Source organism: Nerophis lumbriciformis, linkage group LG33, assembly GCF_033978685.3.
Source record: "Nerophis lumbriciformis linkage group LG33, RoL_Nlum_v2.1, whole genome shotgun sequence".
Classification (NCBI taxonomy): domain Eukaryota; kingdom Metazoa; phylum Chordata; class Actinopteri; order Syngnathiformes; family Syngnathidae; genus Nerophis; species Nerophis lumbriciformis.
Window position 1 is genome coordinate 23,857,120 of NC_084580.2, and position 19,030 is coordinate 23,876,149.

General features: G+C 41.5%; 3 protein-coding genes and 1 long non-coding RNA gene across 7 annotated transcripts in view; 1 reads left to right on the forward strand and 3 right to left on the reverse strand.

The window, feature by feature from the left end:
* Positions 1 to 19,030, forward strand: part of LOC133575696 (uncharacterized) — a 459,465-nt gene that overhangs the window by 318,293 nt on the left and 122,142 nt on the right. The window lies entirely within an intron of this gene.
* The window catches only part of LOC133575736 (major histocompatibility complex class I-related gene protein-like), a 222,947-nt gene that overhangs the window by 32,341 nt on the left and 171,576 nt on the right, over positions 1 to 19,030 (reverse strand). The gene's annotated exons all lie outside the window — the stretch shown is intronic.
* LOC133575692 (uncharacterized) lies at positions 1,467 to 15,480 on the reverse strand. The gene is made up of 7 exons (XM_061928448.2): positions 15,304 to 15,480; positions 13,921 to 14,187; positions 13,468 to 13,746; positions 11,404 to 11,712; positions 11,202 to 11,300; positions 11,109 to 11,126; positions 1,467 to 2,841 (listed from the first exon to the last, which is right to left on the reverse strand). Exons 1-7 carry the CDS (start codon positions 15,359 to 15,361, stop codon positions 1,937 to 1,939), a joined length of 1,935 nt encoding a protein of 644 aa, XP_061784432.1. The 5' UTR covers positions 15,362 to 15,480; the 3' UTR covers positions 1,467 to 1,936.
* On the reverse strand, positions 5,249 to 7,880 carry LOC133575779 (uncharacterized). The gene is made up of 2 exons (XR_009811526.1): positions 6,705 to 7,880; positions 5,249 to 6,574 (listed from the first exon to the last, which is right to left on the reverse strand). It is a non-coding gene; the product is annotated as an uncharacterized lncRNA (long non-coding RNA).

Sequence of the window (19,030 nt, forward strand, 5' to 3'; positions counted from 1 at the left end):
ACTGTACTGTGCAATCTACTAATTAAAGTCTCAATCAATCAATCAAAAGAGCCGCTTAACCGCAGTGACCATCATGAAAGATAAAGATGGTACATTTCAACATGATAGGATCTGCCGCTATGAATATTACTGAGTTACCTGTTACATCTCAGGGCAACAGGTGTGTACTTGTGGTTAGGGACTACTTTACACGCTATGTCAACCTTTTCCAGCGTGCCTTTACAGTAGCAACATGTATGTTTGAGGACTATATCAGACTACATGGGTTGCCAGTGTGTAGTCACACAGACCAGGTAGGCAATTTGAGTCACACCTTGTAAAGCACTTTGTAAAACCTTGCTGGAATAGTTACCTCTACTGCCTCCTAGTGGCTGTTAGAAAGAATGCATACAGTTTGTGTTGAAGTCCTTGAAGCTGACTTTCACTTTTTGTTTTGTCCTTTGTGTCCCAGATGAAGTGGTTAGTGGCTCGAGGGAGGATAGGCGGGGCATTAGCTCAGCAACATTCTTCTTTTCTTTTCTTTGTTATAAGAAGTTTGCTGACAAAGTGCAAGTGTTTGTGGGCGTTACTGTACATGTTGGTATTGATCACATCACCCAGTAAATACAGGGAAAGTTTTCAAGATCATTAAACGATTTTGACTTTCATTTTGTGAACAATATAAACATATATTAATATAAACATATAGAGGAGTCAGATGAGGTGGTTCGGGCATCTGGTCAGGATGCCACCCGAACGCATAGGGAGGTGTTTAGGACACGTCCGAAAAGGTAGGAGGCCACGGGAAGACCCAGGACACGCTGGGAAGACTATGTCTCCGGGCTGGCCTGGGAACGCCTTGAGATCCCCCGGCAGAAGCTGGACGAAGTGACTGGGGAGAGGAAAGTCTGGGCTTCCCTGCTTAGGCTGCTGCCCCCGGATGGATGGATGAATAAACACATATGAATACAACAATGTAAGACATAGTAACATTGTTGTGTATTTACTGGCGTCGTCCTCTAGAGGTCACTGATGTGTTGATCAGACCCAGGGACGTACCATTAGACAGACAAGTAAAGTGTTGATCAGACCCAGGGACGTACCATTAGACAGACAAGTAAAGCGTTGATCAGACCCAGGGACGTACCATGAGACAAACAGGAAGTTATCTTTCTAGGGGACCCCAAACGTCTCATAAAAACGATACATAAAATGTTGGTCTATTCAAAATAAATGTTAATCGAGTTAAGGTGATTTCAATGATTGATAGACTTGTGTCTCAATGGACTAATGCAGTAAATAGACACGGCTTACTCCTGCTCAAGATGGCGGCCGTGATGATGCATGCTTCCAAAGAACAGCAGTGTAGGAAGCAGCATCTATGTCTTCATGTCTGTGGACCACTTCCAGGTCTTGGCTTCAATAGCAACTTGTCAGGTGTTGTTGGTGACGAAACGCAAGATGCAGAGAAGGCGGCAGGCATTGTGCGGGAAAACATGATTTAATGTCCATGAAATAAAGACAAAAAACACAAACCAGGAACTAGGAGGACAAACTGGAAACAGGGAACAGGGATCGAGCAAACAGGGACTAGGAACAAAAAGACAGTAAGCTACAAACAGCTACAGAATATACTGTAGCTTACCGCTACTGCATACAGCTACACTGACATCGACACGACAGGTAGGAACGACAAGTAGAAATGACAATAATCCAGCACAGACTGGATGGGAAGGCAGGTTCAAATAGCAGCTGGCTGATTGACACCAGGTGTGGCCAGGTGCCAATCAGCCACAGCTGAGGGGACACAGCACTCAGGGAGACAAACAGGAAACAGAACCAAAACAAGAGCGCTGACAGGAAATACAACAAACACAGAGGAAAAACTAAAACACAACCAAACTGTCAGGGGCAAGCCTGACAGTAGCCCCCCTTCCCATAACGGATACCAGACGTTCTAGAAACCCTCCCCCCCCCCACAAAAAAACAGTCCAAAGTCACGGGAGTGTAGCGGGAGGACAAGGAGGTGGGCCGCCAGGCCAAGTGTCCCCGCAACCAGCGGGGAAGAGTCAGGTGGCGATGGCGAGTTCAACGCCGCCACAATTGGCGAGGCGGTCGCATGTGAAACAACCACATCTGTGGCCGACAAGAGTATGGTGTCACCCTCTGCTGGCCCACCGGAGAGGATGGTGGCGCCCTCTGCTGCTGGCCCACCGAAGAGGATGGTGGCGCCCTCTGCTGCTGGCCCACCGGAGAGGATGGTGGCGCCCTCTGCTGCTGGCCCACCGGAGAGGATGTTGGCGCCCTCTGCTGCTGGCCCACCGGAGAGGATGGTGGCACCCTCTGCTGCTGGCCCACTGGAGAGGATGGTGGTGGCGTCCTCTGCTGCTGGCCCACCGGAGAGGATGGTGGCGCCCTCTGCTGCTGGCTCACCGGAGAGGATGGTGGTGGCGCCCTCTGCTGCTGGCCCACCGGAGAGGATGGTGGCGCCCTCTGCTGCTGGCCCACCGGAGAGGATGGTGGTGCCCTCTGCTGCTGGCCCACTGGAGAGGATGGTGGTGGCGCCCTCTGCTGCTGGCCCACCAGAGAGGATGGTGGTGGCGCCGTCTGCTGGCCCACCGGAGTGCAAGGTGGTGGCTGCTGGCCCACCGGAGTGCATGGTGGCGTCTGCTGGTCCAGCGGAGTGCATGGTGGCGTCTGCTGGCCCACCGGAGTGCATGGTGGTGGCGCCCTCTGCTGGCCCACCGGAGTGCATGGTGGCGTCTGCTGGTCCACCGTAGTGCATGGTGGCGCCCTCTGCTGGCCCACCGGAGTGCATGGTGGTGTCTGCTGGCCCACCGGAGTGCATGGTGGCGCCATAGGCTGCAGACCCACCGGAGATGACATTATTCCTCTGATTTTGGCAATGTTTTTCAGCTGGTAAAAGCTGCTGATGTTATTGACTTAACGCGGCTGTTAAAGTTCAAGTCTGAGTCCATTATTACCTCCAGATTTATCACCTGATTATTAGGTTTCAGTGAGAGTCTCAGGGTGACTAACAATAGTTTCTCTTTGCTAAATCTAAATGGATTTAGTTGAAGTCAACCACATTACACAACATTTTAGTCAGCTAAAATGACAGTACATTTAGTCCACTCAAATATAAAGTATACAAGATACGGTCTCTTTAAAGTTGATTTGAAAGCAGGTTTATCTAGACCAGGGGTGCCCATTACGTCGATCGCGAGCTACCGGTCGATCGCGGAGGGTGTGTCAGTCGATCGGCAGCCAGGCATTAAAAAAATAGTCCTAAAAATGAGCGATCATAAATCTTCACTATGACGTCACTTTCGTCACTTGATTGACATTCACGGCACCCGAGGGTCTTCTGAGATGACGCTGGCTGCTGCCAGATCATTATTAAGAAAAAATTACCGACAGCCTGGAAGGCGAGAAACAAATACAACAAATAAGATGCCAAAACCCAACCACTTTCATTTGGTATTGGACAGAAAGGAGGACTTTTTTTCTCCTCCATTTGAAAATGCAGACATTATCAGCACCACTGTCTGATTCCTATCAATGCAAGTCATCAGAATCAGGTAATACACCAACTTATATTCTTGTCTTCATGAAAGAAAGGAATCTATATGTGTTAAACATGCTTGTATTATCATTAAACACCTGTAACTTGTTAACAATATTAACTATAGGTGTTAAACATTCTTGTATTATCTTTAAACACCTTTAACTTAACAAAAACATATATTTCATAAATAAGTAAATATAAATTATATATATGAATGAGGTAGATCCCCACGACTTGATCAAATGAAAAGTAGCTCGCCTGCAGAAAATTGTTAAACAAAAGTAGCCTTTACTTAAGCCTTTACTCGGTTCGAAAAGTGAAAGATTTGGCCATTTCTGTGACATTAATGAGATTTTAAAGGACTTGTTGATGTTGATGTGCTGAAAACCTCTTCCTTGTTTAATAGCTACATACAACATCAACTGTTCTTTGTTCATGCACATCATACATAACAATAAAGTGTTTGGATGTATTCATTTCATCAATGAATTGTTGGTTGCCAAAAAGTGATTCAAAGTAATATGTTGATACTGACACATGTCATGTGTGCATAAATGACTAGAATATCCTGGGCAAACTTTTTAACTGGCAGGCCACATCCATCACACGTAGGCTTGACAACTCTCTGAAAAATAACTTTTTGTTGGCAGGATTGTCTTCATCTCTACTGGCATGGTGATTCTTCTGTTTTTGCCTTCTTTATTTATCTGAAAAACATGTTTTACCATTGGACTGACACCTGTATTTAATTAGACACATGTCTTGGAGTAATAAGAACACATGGTCATACAAACATGATCAAATAATTCATGTTGGAGTGCAAAATAACACAATTAACAGAACTGAATCAGTAAATGTCTTTCAGTTTTTTCCCATGTGAGGTCGCCACAGCACAACAATCATGATGATTCAGCTCAATGTTTACCTTCCCATCCTGACCGGGAATCATACCCACACCCACTGTCACACACAGCAGATGTGTATACCATTCCACTACTAGCATTGTGGTGGATGGTCCGAAGCTTAAACAGCAACAAAAGTGAGTTTAGTCCAAAAGGTTTATTTAGCCATAATCAAAAAGTACAGAGTTGGATTGAATTGTCTATGCAGACAGACAAACGTCCTCCGGAGAACTCGAGAATCAAGCAAATCACACATAGCCCTTGTCACTTGGCCATTCTATCTGTTTTCCTCATGCGTCAAGGTCCTGTTGTTTTGAACCAGCTCATTCTGCAAACTCATTGAATCCTTTAGCCATAAACAATCAAAACATTTTGTAGAATGGTCAGACCGACCACTCGTTCAACTACAACCCACATATGGCCCTTTAATGGTTCAGAATAGAAAAGAAAGAAACGAGCAGACATTCTTGACAGACACGGAAAATGGTTCAAAAGGTCAGAAATTCCACTACATACCCCTCTTCCAGGGTTCTAGAACCCTGGAAGGGGTTACAGCATCAACAGAAGAACAGGTGAATTATGTTATTTGATTCTCTTAAATTTGCTGTGATTTCCATTAAATGTTGTATTTTAATAAAGAGCTCGGTCATTCATTCATTCTGTCGACATTTGACAAAATATTTTTGATTTTGACTTTTCGGACATCGTAAAGGCTTAAGATCATTTAATACTTGTTTTGCATGACTGCAAGCTAAAAGTGTTATCATGTGTGTAATGACAAACCACCTCCAAAACAGAATTGTATTTGACAAGTTTTTACTGAATAAAACAGCCAGAATGTACATGAAACATAGCACACATAAAACACTGAATATTCAAGAGTATATGAACGGCCTTCCTTGTTTACTTCCCAAATGACATCCTCACCATCTTTGGCAATCAAGCAAAAATATGACTATGCAAAAAGGAACGGAAAAACAGCAAATTGTTTAAAAAAATATAAATATTTTGCAACGCTTTGTCATAAAAATGTTGTGTCACTGTCCTCCTCCGTCACACTAACTGGTAGGGTTGGCTGCCCAATTCAGTGCTTTTGTAGGTAATGACCCAATTCCCTCGGTACTATCAATTCACGTAAAATCAAACGGTGCCATAGTTCCGTACCTTTGTTGCATGTGACGTCATGTCCGTTTTCAGACTGGTCATGTCTGCTTTCAGACTAAACACGTAAACAATCACTCAAGCAGCACTCAGGCCGGACTCAGCCAAACTCCCTCTAAGTCATTTTGCCATTTTCAACACCAACAAAGTGTGCTTCATAAAAAAACACTCAAACGTAAAGTAATGTTACACTCGTTCAAAATGTGCTAGCTTATTGCTAATTTACATAGGATTTGCCATAGACAGGCTACTATTAGCATGGGCGATTTTACATGGCGATTTCAACACCTTGGAATTTGGTCAAGGAAACTACAACTAAGATTATAGTTAGAATTTTACAGTTTTGTGTAATGAGGACAATTCTTACAGTATTGGCACTTTGTAGGGCGCAAGCTAACAAATTCCTCTTCCTGAAAAAAAGCCACTTTCTAGTTTGACAATATACCACAAATAGTTATACAGTGCTGCCATCTAATGGCCTTGGAAGTGCAACTGCATTGCAAATGAGACTAATGTCATCAGAAAACAAGATATAACAACTGGACAGCAGTTCTCATAATCATCATTCTTAAATGTTACATAAACAATTAACATTAACATACTAAAGTACTTAAAAATGGTACTACTGTTCCAAAATATTAGTAGAAATAATGATGCCATGTGACACAAGGTGATATTCACTGATAAGCAGCTGTCTATTGGTTTGAAAAGGAAAGAAGAAATCCTTGTCAATGTGATGACACATGAGCCCCAAATGATGACATCACAACTACATGGACACAAAGATCAACATCAACGTGATTGACTGGCAAAATATTGTTGAAAAATGCAGATTTTCTCAGCCATAAAGAGCCAAAGAAGACATGATGGATGAGATGAGGAGCAATTAGTGCATAAATGTCCAAGTGTGATGAGGTCCCTCAGCGATGGAGACATCTCTCTGTGTTCCAGTGCACAAAGCATCCTGGAGGAAGAAGATGACTCAGCAAAGCAGGTGAATCCAAGTGCAGATGTTAGCATGTGGCAGAGTGAACATCATCTTCACACAAAGTCAGAAGAACATTTGGAGGTGCATGGAAAAGAAAAGTCCTCACTGTGTGCCGACTGCTGTGTCTCACTCAGCCTTCAGCCTTCACGTCTCTCTGAGAGCTCGTTACCAGCGTCACCAGCTGTGGGAGCACAAAACGCACCGTGAGCTGCTTACGCTGCTCATGCTAAGCCAACACCTCACTCTGGTGAAGGAAGTCCATCCAGAAGGTGCATCTTCACTCATATCACATCTTTTCAGCTGTCAATTCAATCAGAAGCAGAATTCTGCTCTTCTACTTCCTGACTAGTCTAAGACGAAGTCTCCAAACTGGTTAAAGGCCTACTGAAATGCGATTTTCTTATTTAAACGGGGATAGCAGGTCCATTCTATGTGTCATACTTGATCATTTCGCGATATTGCCATATTTTTGCTGAAAGGATTTAGTAGAGAACATCGACGATAAAGTTCGCAACTTTTGGTCGCTGATAAAAAAGCCTTGCCTGTACCGGAAGTAGCAGACGAGTAGCGTGACGTCACAGGTTGTGGAGCTCCTCACATCCGCACATTGTTTACAATCATGGCCACCAGCAGCGGTCCGCTCCCTGTATGATCAGTGTCAGAGCTTGGTCCGCATTGTCGGTAGTAAGTCGGACCCGTTTCCAGTGAGGGTTGGACTCCGCCAGGGCTGCCCTTTGTCACCGATTCTGTTCATAACTTTTATGGACAGAATTTCTAGGCGCAGTCAGGGCATCTGGTTTGGTGGCTGCAGGATTAGGTCTCTGCTTTTTGCAGATGATGTGGTCCTGATGGCTTCATCTGGCCAAGATCTACAGCTCTCACTTGATCGGTTCGCAGCCGAGTGTGAAGCGACTGGAATGGGAATCAGCACCTCCAAATCCGAGTCCATGGTTCTCGTCCGGAAAAGGGTGGAGTGCCATCTCCGGGTTGGGGAGGAGATCTTGCCCCAAGTGGAGGAGTTCAAGTACCTCGGAGTCTTGTTCACGAGTGAGGGAAGAGTGGATCGTGAGATCGACAGGCGGATCGGTGCGGCGTCTTCAGTAATGCGGACGCTGTATCGATCCGTTGTGGTGAAGAAGGAGCTGAGCCAGAAGGTAAAGCTCTCGATTTACCGGTCGATCTACGTTCCCATCCTCACCTATGGTCATGAGCTTTGGGTCATGACCGAAAGGACAAGATCACGGGTACAAGCGGCCGAAATGAGTTTCCTCCGCTGGGTGGCGGGGCTCTCCCTTAGAGATAGGGTGAGAAGCTCTGCCATCCGGGGGGAGCTCAAAGTAAAGCCGCTGCTCCTCCACATCGAGAGGAGCCAGATGAGGTGGTTCGGGCATCTGGTCAGGATGCCACCGGAACGCCTCCCTCGGGAGGTGTTTCGGGCACGTCCGACCGGTAAGAGGCCACGGGGAAGACCCAGGACACGTTGGGAAGACTATATCTCCCGGCTGGCCTGGGAACGCCTTGGGATCCCCCGGGAGGAGCTGGACGAAGTGGCTGGGGAGAGGGAAGTCTGGGCTTCCCTGCTTAGGCTGCTGCCCCCGCGACCCGACCTCAGATAAGCGGAAGAAGATGGATGGATGGATGGCCACCAACAGCGAGAGCAATTCGGACCGAGAAAGCGACAATTTCCCCATTAATTTGAGCGAGGATGAAAGATTCGTGGATGAGGAAAGTGAGAGTGAAGGACTAGAGGGCAGTGGGAGCGATTCAGATAGGGAAGATGCTGTGAGAGGCGGGTGGGACCTGATATTCAGCTGGGAATGACTAAAACAGTAAATAAACACAAGACATATATATACTCTATTAGCCACAACACAACCAGGCTTATATTTAATATGCCACAAATGAATCCCGCATAACAAACACCTCCCCCCTCCCGTCCATATAACCCGCCAATACAACTCAAACACCTGCACAACACACTCAATCCCACAGCCCAAAGTACCGTTCACCTCCCCAAAGTTCATACAGCACATATATTTCCCCAAAGTCCCCAAAGCTACGTACGTGACATGCACATAGCGGCACGCACGCACGGGCAAGCAATCAAATGTTTGGAAGGCGCAGCTGCATGCGTACTCACGGTACCGCGTCTGCGCATCCAACTCAAAGTCCTCCTGGTAAGAGTCTCTGTTGTCCCAGTTCTCCACAGGCCAATGGTAAAGCTTGACTGTCATCTTTCGGGAATGTAAACAATGAAACACCGGCTGTGTTATCCGGCACAACAGTCAGGGGGTGCATTCTACGGCGGGGGTGCGTTATCCGGCACAACACCTGCCGCAATACACCGCTTCCTACCTACAGCTTTCTTCTTTGCTGTCTCCATTGTTCATTGAACAAATTGCAAAAGATTCACCAACACAGATGTCCAGAATTCTGTGGAATTTTGCGATGAAAACAGACGACTTAATAGCTGGCCACCATGCTGTCCCAAAATGTCCTCTACAATCCGTGACGTCATCATACCGAGACATTTTCAGCAGGATATTTCGCGCGAAATTTAAAATTGCACTTTAGTAAGTTAACCGTATTGGCATGTGTTGCAATGTTAAGATTTCATCATTGATATATAAACTATCAGACTGCGTGGTCGGTAGTAGTGGCTTTCAGTAGGCCTTTAAGCTTGGCTTCAAGGCTCATGTGCAAGCAGCCCTCCAGTGTCTTAGTCAGGTAAGTGTCCCATTAGTGCCATGCCTCGGTTTCCTTTCACTTTGCCCATTTCATCTTCTTCTTTTTAGCTGGCTTCTTGGTCTTTATTCTTGAGTCTGTTCTGTGTGAGATGCTAAATAATTGTGTGAATGCTCCAAACATTCACACGTGGTTTTCTACACCAAAATGCATCTATTTATTATTAAACTTCTTCTTCTTGTTAAGATTTTGGCGCGTTCTACCTTCCATATTTTTCACCCGAATCAAACCGTTCCAACTTCAAACTGTTCAGCCTATTTGAGAATCGCGGGCTTTCCCTTGACAAATTCCAAAAATTCCCCAAAATTCCCAGATTTCCCAGAATTCCAGGTTTTCCGGGACATTTTTCCCCATTCAAAATGAATTGGCCATTTTTCAAACTTCCACCGTTTCCACATTTTTCTGCCTATTTAAACCATTCCACCTTCAACACATTCCACCTTCCTGGAAATTCAAATTTCCCTTTTTCCAGGTTAAAAACAATTTCAGGATTTTCCAGAATTCCTGGTTTTCCAAAGCCCCATTTCCACCCTTTTGTCTGGCGACTACTTTCACATTTTTCAACGCATTTCAACCATTCTACTGTCAAACATTCCTCTTAATCAGGACAAAAAACTAATTCCAGGAATACTATTTCTCAATTCAACATGTTACTTTTTCAACATTTCTCGACCGATTTGAAAAATTCCAACACCAACCATTTCAACTCATTCAGACCATTCACGTTTTTTACCATTTTCAAAAAAATGCAAATTTCCCCAAAATTCCCTGATACCATTTACTACTTCAACATTTCTTGCCCTACTCAAACAATTCCAACACCAACAAATTCTGCTCATTCAGGACATTCATGCTCCTAATCATTTTCCAAAACATTCCCAATTTTCCAGGAATTTCCCATTGAAATGAATGGGACATTTTTCCAAGTTGCACAATTCCCACATTCTTCAATCTATTCAAATCATTCCAACATTAACACATTTCTCTCATCCTGGACATTCAAACTAACACTTTCCCAAGTTTCAATCCAAATTCTGGTTTTCCTGGAAATTCAAACTCTTCAACATTCAAACCATTCCAACATTCAAACTATTCTTACATTCATACTACATTCTGTCAGCATTTCAGTTCAACTTCAGCATTGGAGCATTCACACACAATTCCTTCAGGAATTGCCTCATTTAGTTACATTTGTATCTCCTCGTCCTACTATTGTGGGGGATTGATAATTAGCATATATTCTGCACATACATGAAGACAGACACGCTAAATGGATTGTGCTCTCTATTTTGCTCATTTCAGAGACTCTGCAAACAAATTAAGTAGATGAGGTTTGCACATATTTTAATACACAAACCTTTAGTAGATCAGGCCCTTGATGTTCATTATCATGACGACTCATCAAAAGTTGTCTGTGATACTTTCTATTGCGTGCGCTTACACCAGTATCAAGATACTCCTAATGGAGGGAAGCTTTTATTTTCCTGCTAAACTTGTAACACGTGTCTACATCACACCTTAAAACAGGAAGTTTGCAAGTTGACCCTTACAAAGATACCAACAATCCAGGATTTTGGTGGTAAGAGAAACAGAAAGTCAATATTATATTGAATATACCTGACATAAAGGTGTATAACAAAGATGAATATGTAATAAATGATATTTCAATCTTTGTGAGGGTAAACTTACAAAGTGTGTGAGTGATGCTTCACCACTGCTTTGTTTATTGTTATGCTTTCCAAGAAAGAGAAGATGTTTTACTTACCAGCTGGATCGTATTCGGCTGAAATGAAAGAGAAAGCAGGTGAAATTCACATCTCATGAATGACAGCAGAGAGGAAACATTTGTGTCCCTCACCTTGTCTGCTTCGGCGACGCTTGATGATGAAGATGATGATGATGATCAAGAGGACCACCACAGCGAGGACCGCCAGCGTGGCAGTGAGGCTCACGTTGCCTGTTGGTATGGTATGATTGATTTGTTTGACAGCTGCTTCATAAGTCCCATGAAGGAACATCAGGTGGTTACATTGACACTATTCAACATGTGTCTTTCTCACCTTCATGGCTTGCGTTGCTCAGGATGCTTCTTCTCTCCAGCTTGGTGACCAGGTCCTCCTCGACGCCAGACAGCTGGAACACACATTCGTACTTGCCCTCCACCTCGGCCGTCACCTCCACTTTCAGCTCCACCGACATCTGGAAGGTTCCGTCGGGGTTGGGGAGCAGCTCTCCGTGCTCCACGTCCTCGAAGATCTGCTCGCCGTCTTTCCTCCAAAACAAGTCGGCTCGGTCGGGGTAGAAACCTGTCGCCATGCAGCTGACCGGAGAGGATGGCGTCTTCTGGAGGAGGAACACCTCCGGAAGCTCTGCCCAGGAAGTGACGTGTGGATGGAGGATGACGTGGAGAGAAGATGGAGGTAAAGATGGAGTGAATAAAGGTAAAGTTGGAAAGAAAAGGAGACAATTAAGGTAAAGATAGAGATAAATGGACAAAATGGAGGTAAAGACGGAGAGAAAAGGTGAGAATAAAAAGGTAAGTATGGTGATAAAAGGAGAGAATGGAGGTAAAGATGTAGAGAAAAAGAAAATGAAGGGAAAGATGAGAGAAAAGAAAGCAAAGATGCAGAAAAAAGAAGAAAATTGAGGTAAAGATGGAGGGATGAGGAGAGAATGAATGTAAAGATGGAGAGAAAAAGAAATAATGAAGGTCAAGATGGAGAGAAAGGAGGTAAAGATGGAGAGAAAAAGAGAATGGAAGTAAAGATGGAGAGAATGAAGGTGAAGGTAAAGATAAAGAGAAAGAGAGAATGGAGGTAAAGATGGTGATAAAAGGAGAAAATGAAGGGAAAGATGAGAGAAAAGAAGTTAAAGATGCAGAAAAAAGGAGAAAATTGAGGTAAAGATGGAGCGAAAAGGAGATAATGAAGGTAAAGATGGAGAGAAAAGGAGAAAATGGAGGTAAAGTTGGAGAGAAAAGGAGACAATGAAGGTAAAGATGGAGATAAACGGACAAAATGGAGGTAAAGATAGAAAAAAAGGAGAATGTGTAGGTAAAGAGAGAGAAAAGGTGAGAATGAAGGTAAAGAAGGAGAGAGAAAGAGAATGGAGGTAAAAATGGAGAGAATGGAGGTAAAGATAAAGAGAAATGGAGAGAATGGAGGTAAAGATGGGGAGAAAATGAGAGAATAAAAGGTAAAGATGGTGATAAAAGGAGACAATGAAGGTAAAGATGGAGATAAACGGACAAAATGGAGGTAAAGATAGAAAAAAAAGAAGAACATGTAGGTGAGAGAGAAAAGGCGAGAATGAAGGTAAAGATGGAGAGAAAAAGAGAATGGAGGTAAAGATGGAGAGAAAGGAGGTAAAGATGGGAGAGAATGAAGGTAAAGATAAAGAGAAATGGAGAGAATGGAGGTGAAGATGTAGAGAAAAGGAGGAAATGAAGGGAAAGATGAGAGAAAAGAAGGAAAATATGCAGAAAAAAGGAGGAAATGAAGGGAAAGATGAGAGAAAAGAAGGAGAAAATTGAGGTAAAGATGGAGGGAAAAGGGGAGAATGGAGGTAAAGATGAAGAGAAAAAGAGAGAATGGAGGTAAAGATGAAGAGAAAAAGAGAGAATGGAGGTAAAGATGAAGAGGAAAGGAGAATGGAGGTAAAAATGAAGAGGAAAGGAGAATGGAGGTAAAGATGAAGAGAAAAGGAGAATGGAGGTAAAAATGGAGAGAAAAGGAGAGAAAAGGAGAGAATGGAGGTAAAAGGAGAGAATGGAGGTAAAAGGAGAGAATGGAGGTAAAGATGAAGAGAAAAGGAGAATGGAGGTAAAAATGAAGAGAAAAGGAGAGAATGGAGGTAAAGATGGAGAGAAAAGTAGAGAATGGAGGTAAAAGGAGAGAATGGAGGTAAAGATGAAGAAAACAGGAGAGAATGAAGGTAAAGATGGAGAGAAAAGGAAAATGAAGGTAAAGATGGAGAGAATGGAGGTAAAGATGAAGAGAATGGAGGTAAAGATGTAGAAAAAAGGAGGTGAAGAGAAAAAAAGAGTATAAAGTGTAATGTCAGTAATGTTCCTATAGGGGGAGTGCTAACATGTTAAAAGGTGAAAGTACAAGGTGTGCTTCTACCTGTTCTCATTAGGACCTTCTTCCCATACTCCACATACTTCTTCAAGTAAGAAGGACATTCCTCAGTGTAATAATACTTATTGTAGTCTAGTCTAAGTATTTCTTGGTCCCACTTGAGTTTGGTGGGGAAAGCTTGTTGTTTTGCTGCAGTCCATGTCCATGTTTTCATGTCCAACGATATGAAATCTTCTCCATCATAACTGAACTGCTCCCAACCTTGAACCTCATCAGTCTCATCATTCCATTCACATCCTGACATCATCTGGAAAGTGTGAACACCTGAGAGACACAAAGTGTTGTAAAGCAGAGTGAAACTAACACACTACATGTCTTTGTTGTAGGTTATTATGGGATGGACAGAGACAAGGTATATCAGTGCAGTAATGTGTGTTTTTAATACAGTATACAAATATCAAATATATTAGAATAGTAGAAAGTTCAACATAAACAAACCTCCAGTTTGGTTGAAACGCTTCATGGCTTTTTCAATGTTGACTTTGGAGACATGTTCTTTAACAACATTCTTCTCTGTTTGTCTCTGCCAGTAGTTTGGATCCTCTGCTGTGATTTTGTTCATCCAGTCCTGTTTGGATTCTGTTTTCCTGATGTTGTTGTCATAGTAACTAATCTCAACTTCATCAACATAACCAACCTCCACAAACTCTGGGAAGTTTGGAACTTGAGAGGATGCAGTGGTGAAATACTTGAGTGAATGAATCACTGAAAGACAAAAGGCAGAAAAAGAACATTTGATTGTTTAGTTTCATGTTGAACAATTCCTATTTGAAATGATGTTGTCTTCATTTCAACTTCAAACACTGCTGCTTCTCACAGTAAACAACCACTTCCTGTTCTAAGAGACAATATTTCATATTTATACCTCACTTTAAGACCACACACATGAATAACTTGACTTATTTCCTTCTCCAACTGTAAGTGTCAAATAAATATATGACATTATTGCTAGCAGAGAAGTAAAAGTCGTTTTTCTAGGTGAGGGGAAGTTCAAACTAGTGATGTCACTGCCAAAGCATGGAAATATAGCAGCGCCTTATGGGATGTTTACAATGGAATACAACAACAATATTACAATACTCTTCATTTAAATATTAGGACTATTCCCAGTAAAAAACATTTAAGAAACATGTAAAGTCACTTTTTAGACTTAAGAGTTCATCTTTCATGTTATCAGTTTGAGAACTTTTTTTTCCCTTTCCCTTTTTTTTTTTGTAACTGGATCTGTGTACTATTATTTTTATTTTATTATTTGGAGAATTTTTTATTTTTATTGTATTTTATTTGTAAGTGGATCTGTGCATTATTATTTTATTTTGTACTTTTGAAAAGAACCCCAGGAAGACTAGCCTGGCGTTTGTGCGTCGACTAATGGGGATCCTCAATAAACAATAAACAATAAACAATAATCCATCCATCCATTTTCCTACCGCTTGTCCCTTTGGGGGTCAATTATATCCATTATTTCAGAATAAATCCCAACAATAGAGTAATTTTTGTGTACATTAAATGATTCTGATCTACATCTCATCTTATAACTGATACTACTGATTGTTTCCTGGATTAATTATTGTTATTTTCCTATTTAAAAGTGAAACCGGAAATGCTCAAGTAAAAAGTTTGATGTAGTTTGCTGTTAAAGTGAGACAACTTGAACAAGTTTGACTCATGAAAAGTTTGAGCAACAAATGAAGATGCAAACTATTGACTGATTGATGTTGGTGAAAAGAGAAGAGCGTCAATAATAATGAGAAGAAGTATTTAGGATGAAATGAGCATGTAGGAATGAGGTGTATAAAGTTGTCAAGAAAGTGGACTTACCAGGCGTCACGCTGTGTGTTTGTACAACTAGGAGAAAGAAGAAAAGCAAGTTCATCATTAAATGTCACAAGTGCACAAGTCAATAAAAAAAAGTTTCTAGTTTTAATCCTCAGAGAAAAACAAGGCGACGACAACTTGCTTGACGAGTAAACATGAAATGGACGCCAAGGCGGAAACGAGCTTTTATATCAAATCGGGAAATCACGTGACTTGACAGAAGTTTCTGGAGGAGGAGACAAATATTTGACAGCCACGCAGTTCCTCCACTGCAGCTAACACATGAATATTAACAAAATAAAAGTCATATTACAAGAATACAAGTGAATCTAGCGAGGGTGACGTCATGTTTTTTGAAGCAGCTTTATTATAATACACACACAAACTTTATAGGAACAATACACAACAACAAGATGAACATTTTACATAAGTCATATTGTAGCGTCTAAGCGTTTAAAACACTCTTTTAAAAGGACAAAAAACTATTTTATTTGTTATTGTTTGTATTTTTGTAATAATTGAACATACATACACAATGCACACACACATCAAGGCACTTTCAACACAATACGATTCAATATTTTACAGCAAGTTAAACAATTACGTAGGAATATAAAAGACATCAAATTAAATACAATGCTCATTCCAACCAGACTTTGAAAAAAAAGACACAATACAAATGAGATTAAAATAAAAATACATATATAAGTAAATACAATAAATAAAAAAACTGGGCTTGTTTAAAACAACTTTAATTTATCCAATAAAGATATTAATTTTAGGCTGATTGTACTTTTTACCATTTTCCAAGATTTAATTAATATTTTTATGTAGGAAATTGGGTTTCACTTTAAGAAAGCGACTTTTGCGTATGAAAAATCTAGCTCGCACGAGCTGGGTTGCATATGACGTCAAGGATCCTGGCCGGAACTTTGTCTTCTGTACCGCAGGGGCGTCACTAGCTTTTAAGGACAGGGGGGGCTTAGCAGAGGTGGGACCAAGTCATTGTTTTGCAAGTCACAAGTAAGTCTCAAGTCTTTGCCCTCAAGTCCGAGTCAAGTCCCGAGTCAAGACAGGCAAGCCCCGAGTCAAGTCCAAAGTCAAGACTGGAAAGTCTCAAGTCAAGTCCTAAGTCCTGCATTTTGAGTTTCGAGTCCTTTCAAGTCCTTTTAACCACAGACTAATATATTAACACAGATTGTTTATGCTTTTCAAACGCTGTATTTATTTATTAAAACAAGTGCATTTTAAATTGCAGGAAAGAAAATTGTGCTGACATTGCACTTTATAATAGCACTATTAACCAGTCATTTTAAACATTAACTCATTCCTTTACAGAACAAACACATTGAAAAATAAAGTGCAAATGTACTTATTTGTACAAAAGTGTTAACATTGAAAAAACATGACATATACGTGAACATAACAAAAAAGTTGTACTTTTTATATGTCAGGGCCCTATGCTGCATTGCATTTGCAAAAGACCAAATTAGCCAAGAGTCTGTCAGTCATTTGTGCACGATGGGGGCGTAGTATGATGCCACCATGGCTGAAAACTCGCTCCACTGGAGCACTGGAGGCAGGCACTGCCAAGACTCTCATGGCCACTCGGAACAGTGAAGGAAGAGTCTTCATGTTCAATGCCCAGAACAAAAGGGGGGAGAGAGTTGTTTTGGGTTGGTGCACTACTTGTAAGTGTATCTTGTGTTTTTTATGTTGATTTAATTAAAAAAAGAAGAAAAAAAAAAAAAATTATTTCTTGTGCGGCCCGATACCAATCGATCCACGGACCAGTACCGGGCCGCGGCCCGGTGGTTGGGGACCACTGAGGTAAACAACCAACAGTATGTCAGAAAGCTAGCTAAAACGGTACACATATTCATAATATAGTATACATTTTAACCGACCTTTATTTTACTATTTTTGTCTTTTTTTAGGTGGCTAAAATACGCGGTGCTGCTGACCGCCGTCTAACGTTACGTGTGATATATTGACTAACGTAACCCTGCTTAAAAAAATCACTGAACAAAAAGTATGAATAAGGTAGTGAACTGCAACAGATTCCCGTGTTTGCAATAACGTTATAACGTTAGCAGTGAGTTTACAGCCTCACTGATTTAACTACACAGCAAATAAAAGTCACGTTACTTAGCCAATAAACGTTATCTTACATTCAAAACTTACCGTTCTTTGTGCAACTTCAAATGCCGGACGAAGTTGGAAGTTGTTGCCTCTCCATCAGTAATTTTCGAACCGCATGTGTTGCATACTGCAAACCGTTTTGTGTTGACCACCTTGTAATTTTTATACCCAAACACAATTATTTTAGGTATAATTTTTTGTTCACTGGCGTGTGGTTTGGACATGTCTTCTTCGTTGGTTGTCCTGCAATTTGATTGGATGAATGCTGTGTGATGAAAACAAAGTAGATCTAATTTGATTGGCTGTTGTACTGAGACCACACCAGCTGACACACGCAACGCTGATAGACAAGTACACAATGAAAAATACGGAGCGCTCCCGAATAACTTTTTCATCTTTGGGTTTTGGGGAAAGTAGCAAGTCATGTCAAGTCATGTCAATTCAAAAGGCTCAAGTCCAAGTGAAGTCACAAGTCATTGATGTTAAAGTCTAAGTCGAGTTGCAAGTCTTTTTACATTTTGTCAAGTCGAGTCTAAAGTCATCAAATTCATGACTCGAGTCTGACTCGAGTCCAAGTCATGTGACTCGAGTCCACACCTCTGGGGCTTAGCCCCCAGGAGATGCACAGGATGCGAGCGAATGTTACGCGCAAGCACAAAAATTCACAAACGGCAAACAAGGACTTAGAAATTATTCATTGTTATTATTATTATTTTTAAAAATTGCACGAGACGAAATGAAATGCTCCCCGGGACGATGGCTTTTAACCATTTGTTTTATTTTTATTTTTATGTATTTATTCATTTTACATTTTATATTAAATGTCTTGTTTTTTCCTCCCTCTGAAAATCCTATGAAATGTTTAACAAGCCATCCTATAATAATACAACAGCTATTAATGTAACAATACAATAAAACAAATATATTTAATGATGTTTTTTTCATTATTTTAACAATAGGCTAATGTATATTACTTTATATGGATTCTACAAGAAACACAAAACTTAAAAACTAAATTATTTACAATTGCACACACAAGGTTTTGTGCAGCTTCACTCATTGTAAAGGAAGATAATGTGCTTCGTACACCTGCAGGACCGCAAGCAAGGTCGCAGAGAAAATGCGGACTGGAATTTGAGTGATGTGGGCATTTTCTATATGAACAAGTGGAATGGATTGGATACCGACGCACTAAAGGGGCTCTCTACCTTACGCTACGAAGTGAGGGGAAACTGGGTGAATAATAACAGGTTATATGATTATTTATTTAAACTCATATTCGGGCCACTTTATAATGACTATGCCGGCATGTATTTGTAAAAAAAAACAAAAAACACCAAATTATTTAAGGGGCCTTAAGAATATTTTAGGGGGCCTTGAGCCCCCCTAAAATATGCCTAACAACGCCAATGCTGTACCGTAAGCCGATAATCAATCAATCAATCAATAAATCTCTCTCTCTCGTTGGGACTTAAACTTTAAAAATTATACCAAATATATATTTGAATGACTCACTCATTTTTTAATCATCACATCAAGGATTGTTTGTTACATTTGTTTACCTTCATAAATCATGTGCTGTGTGTTG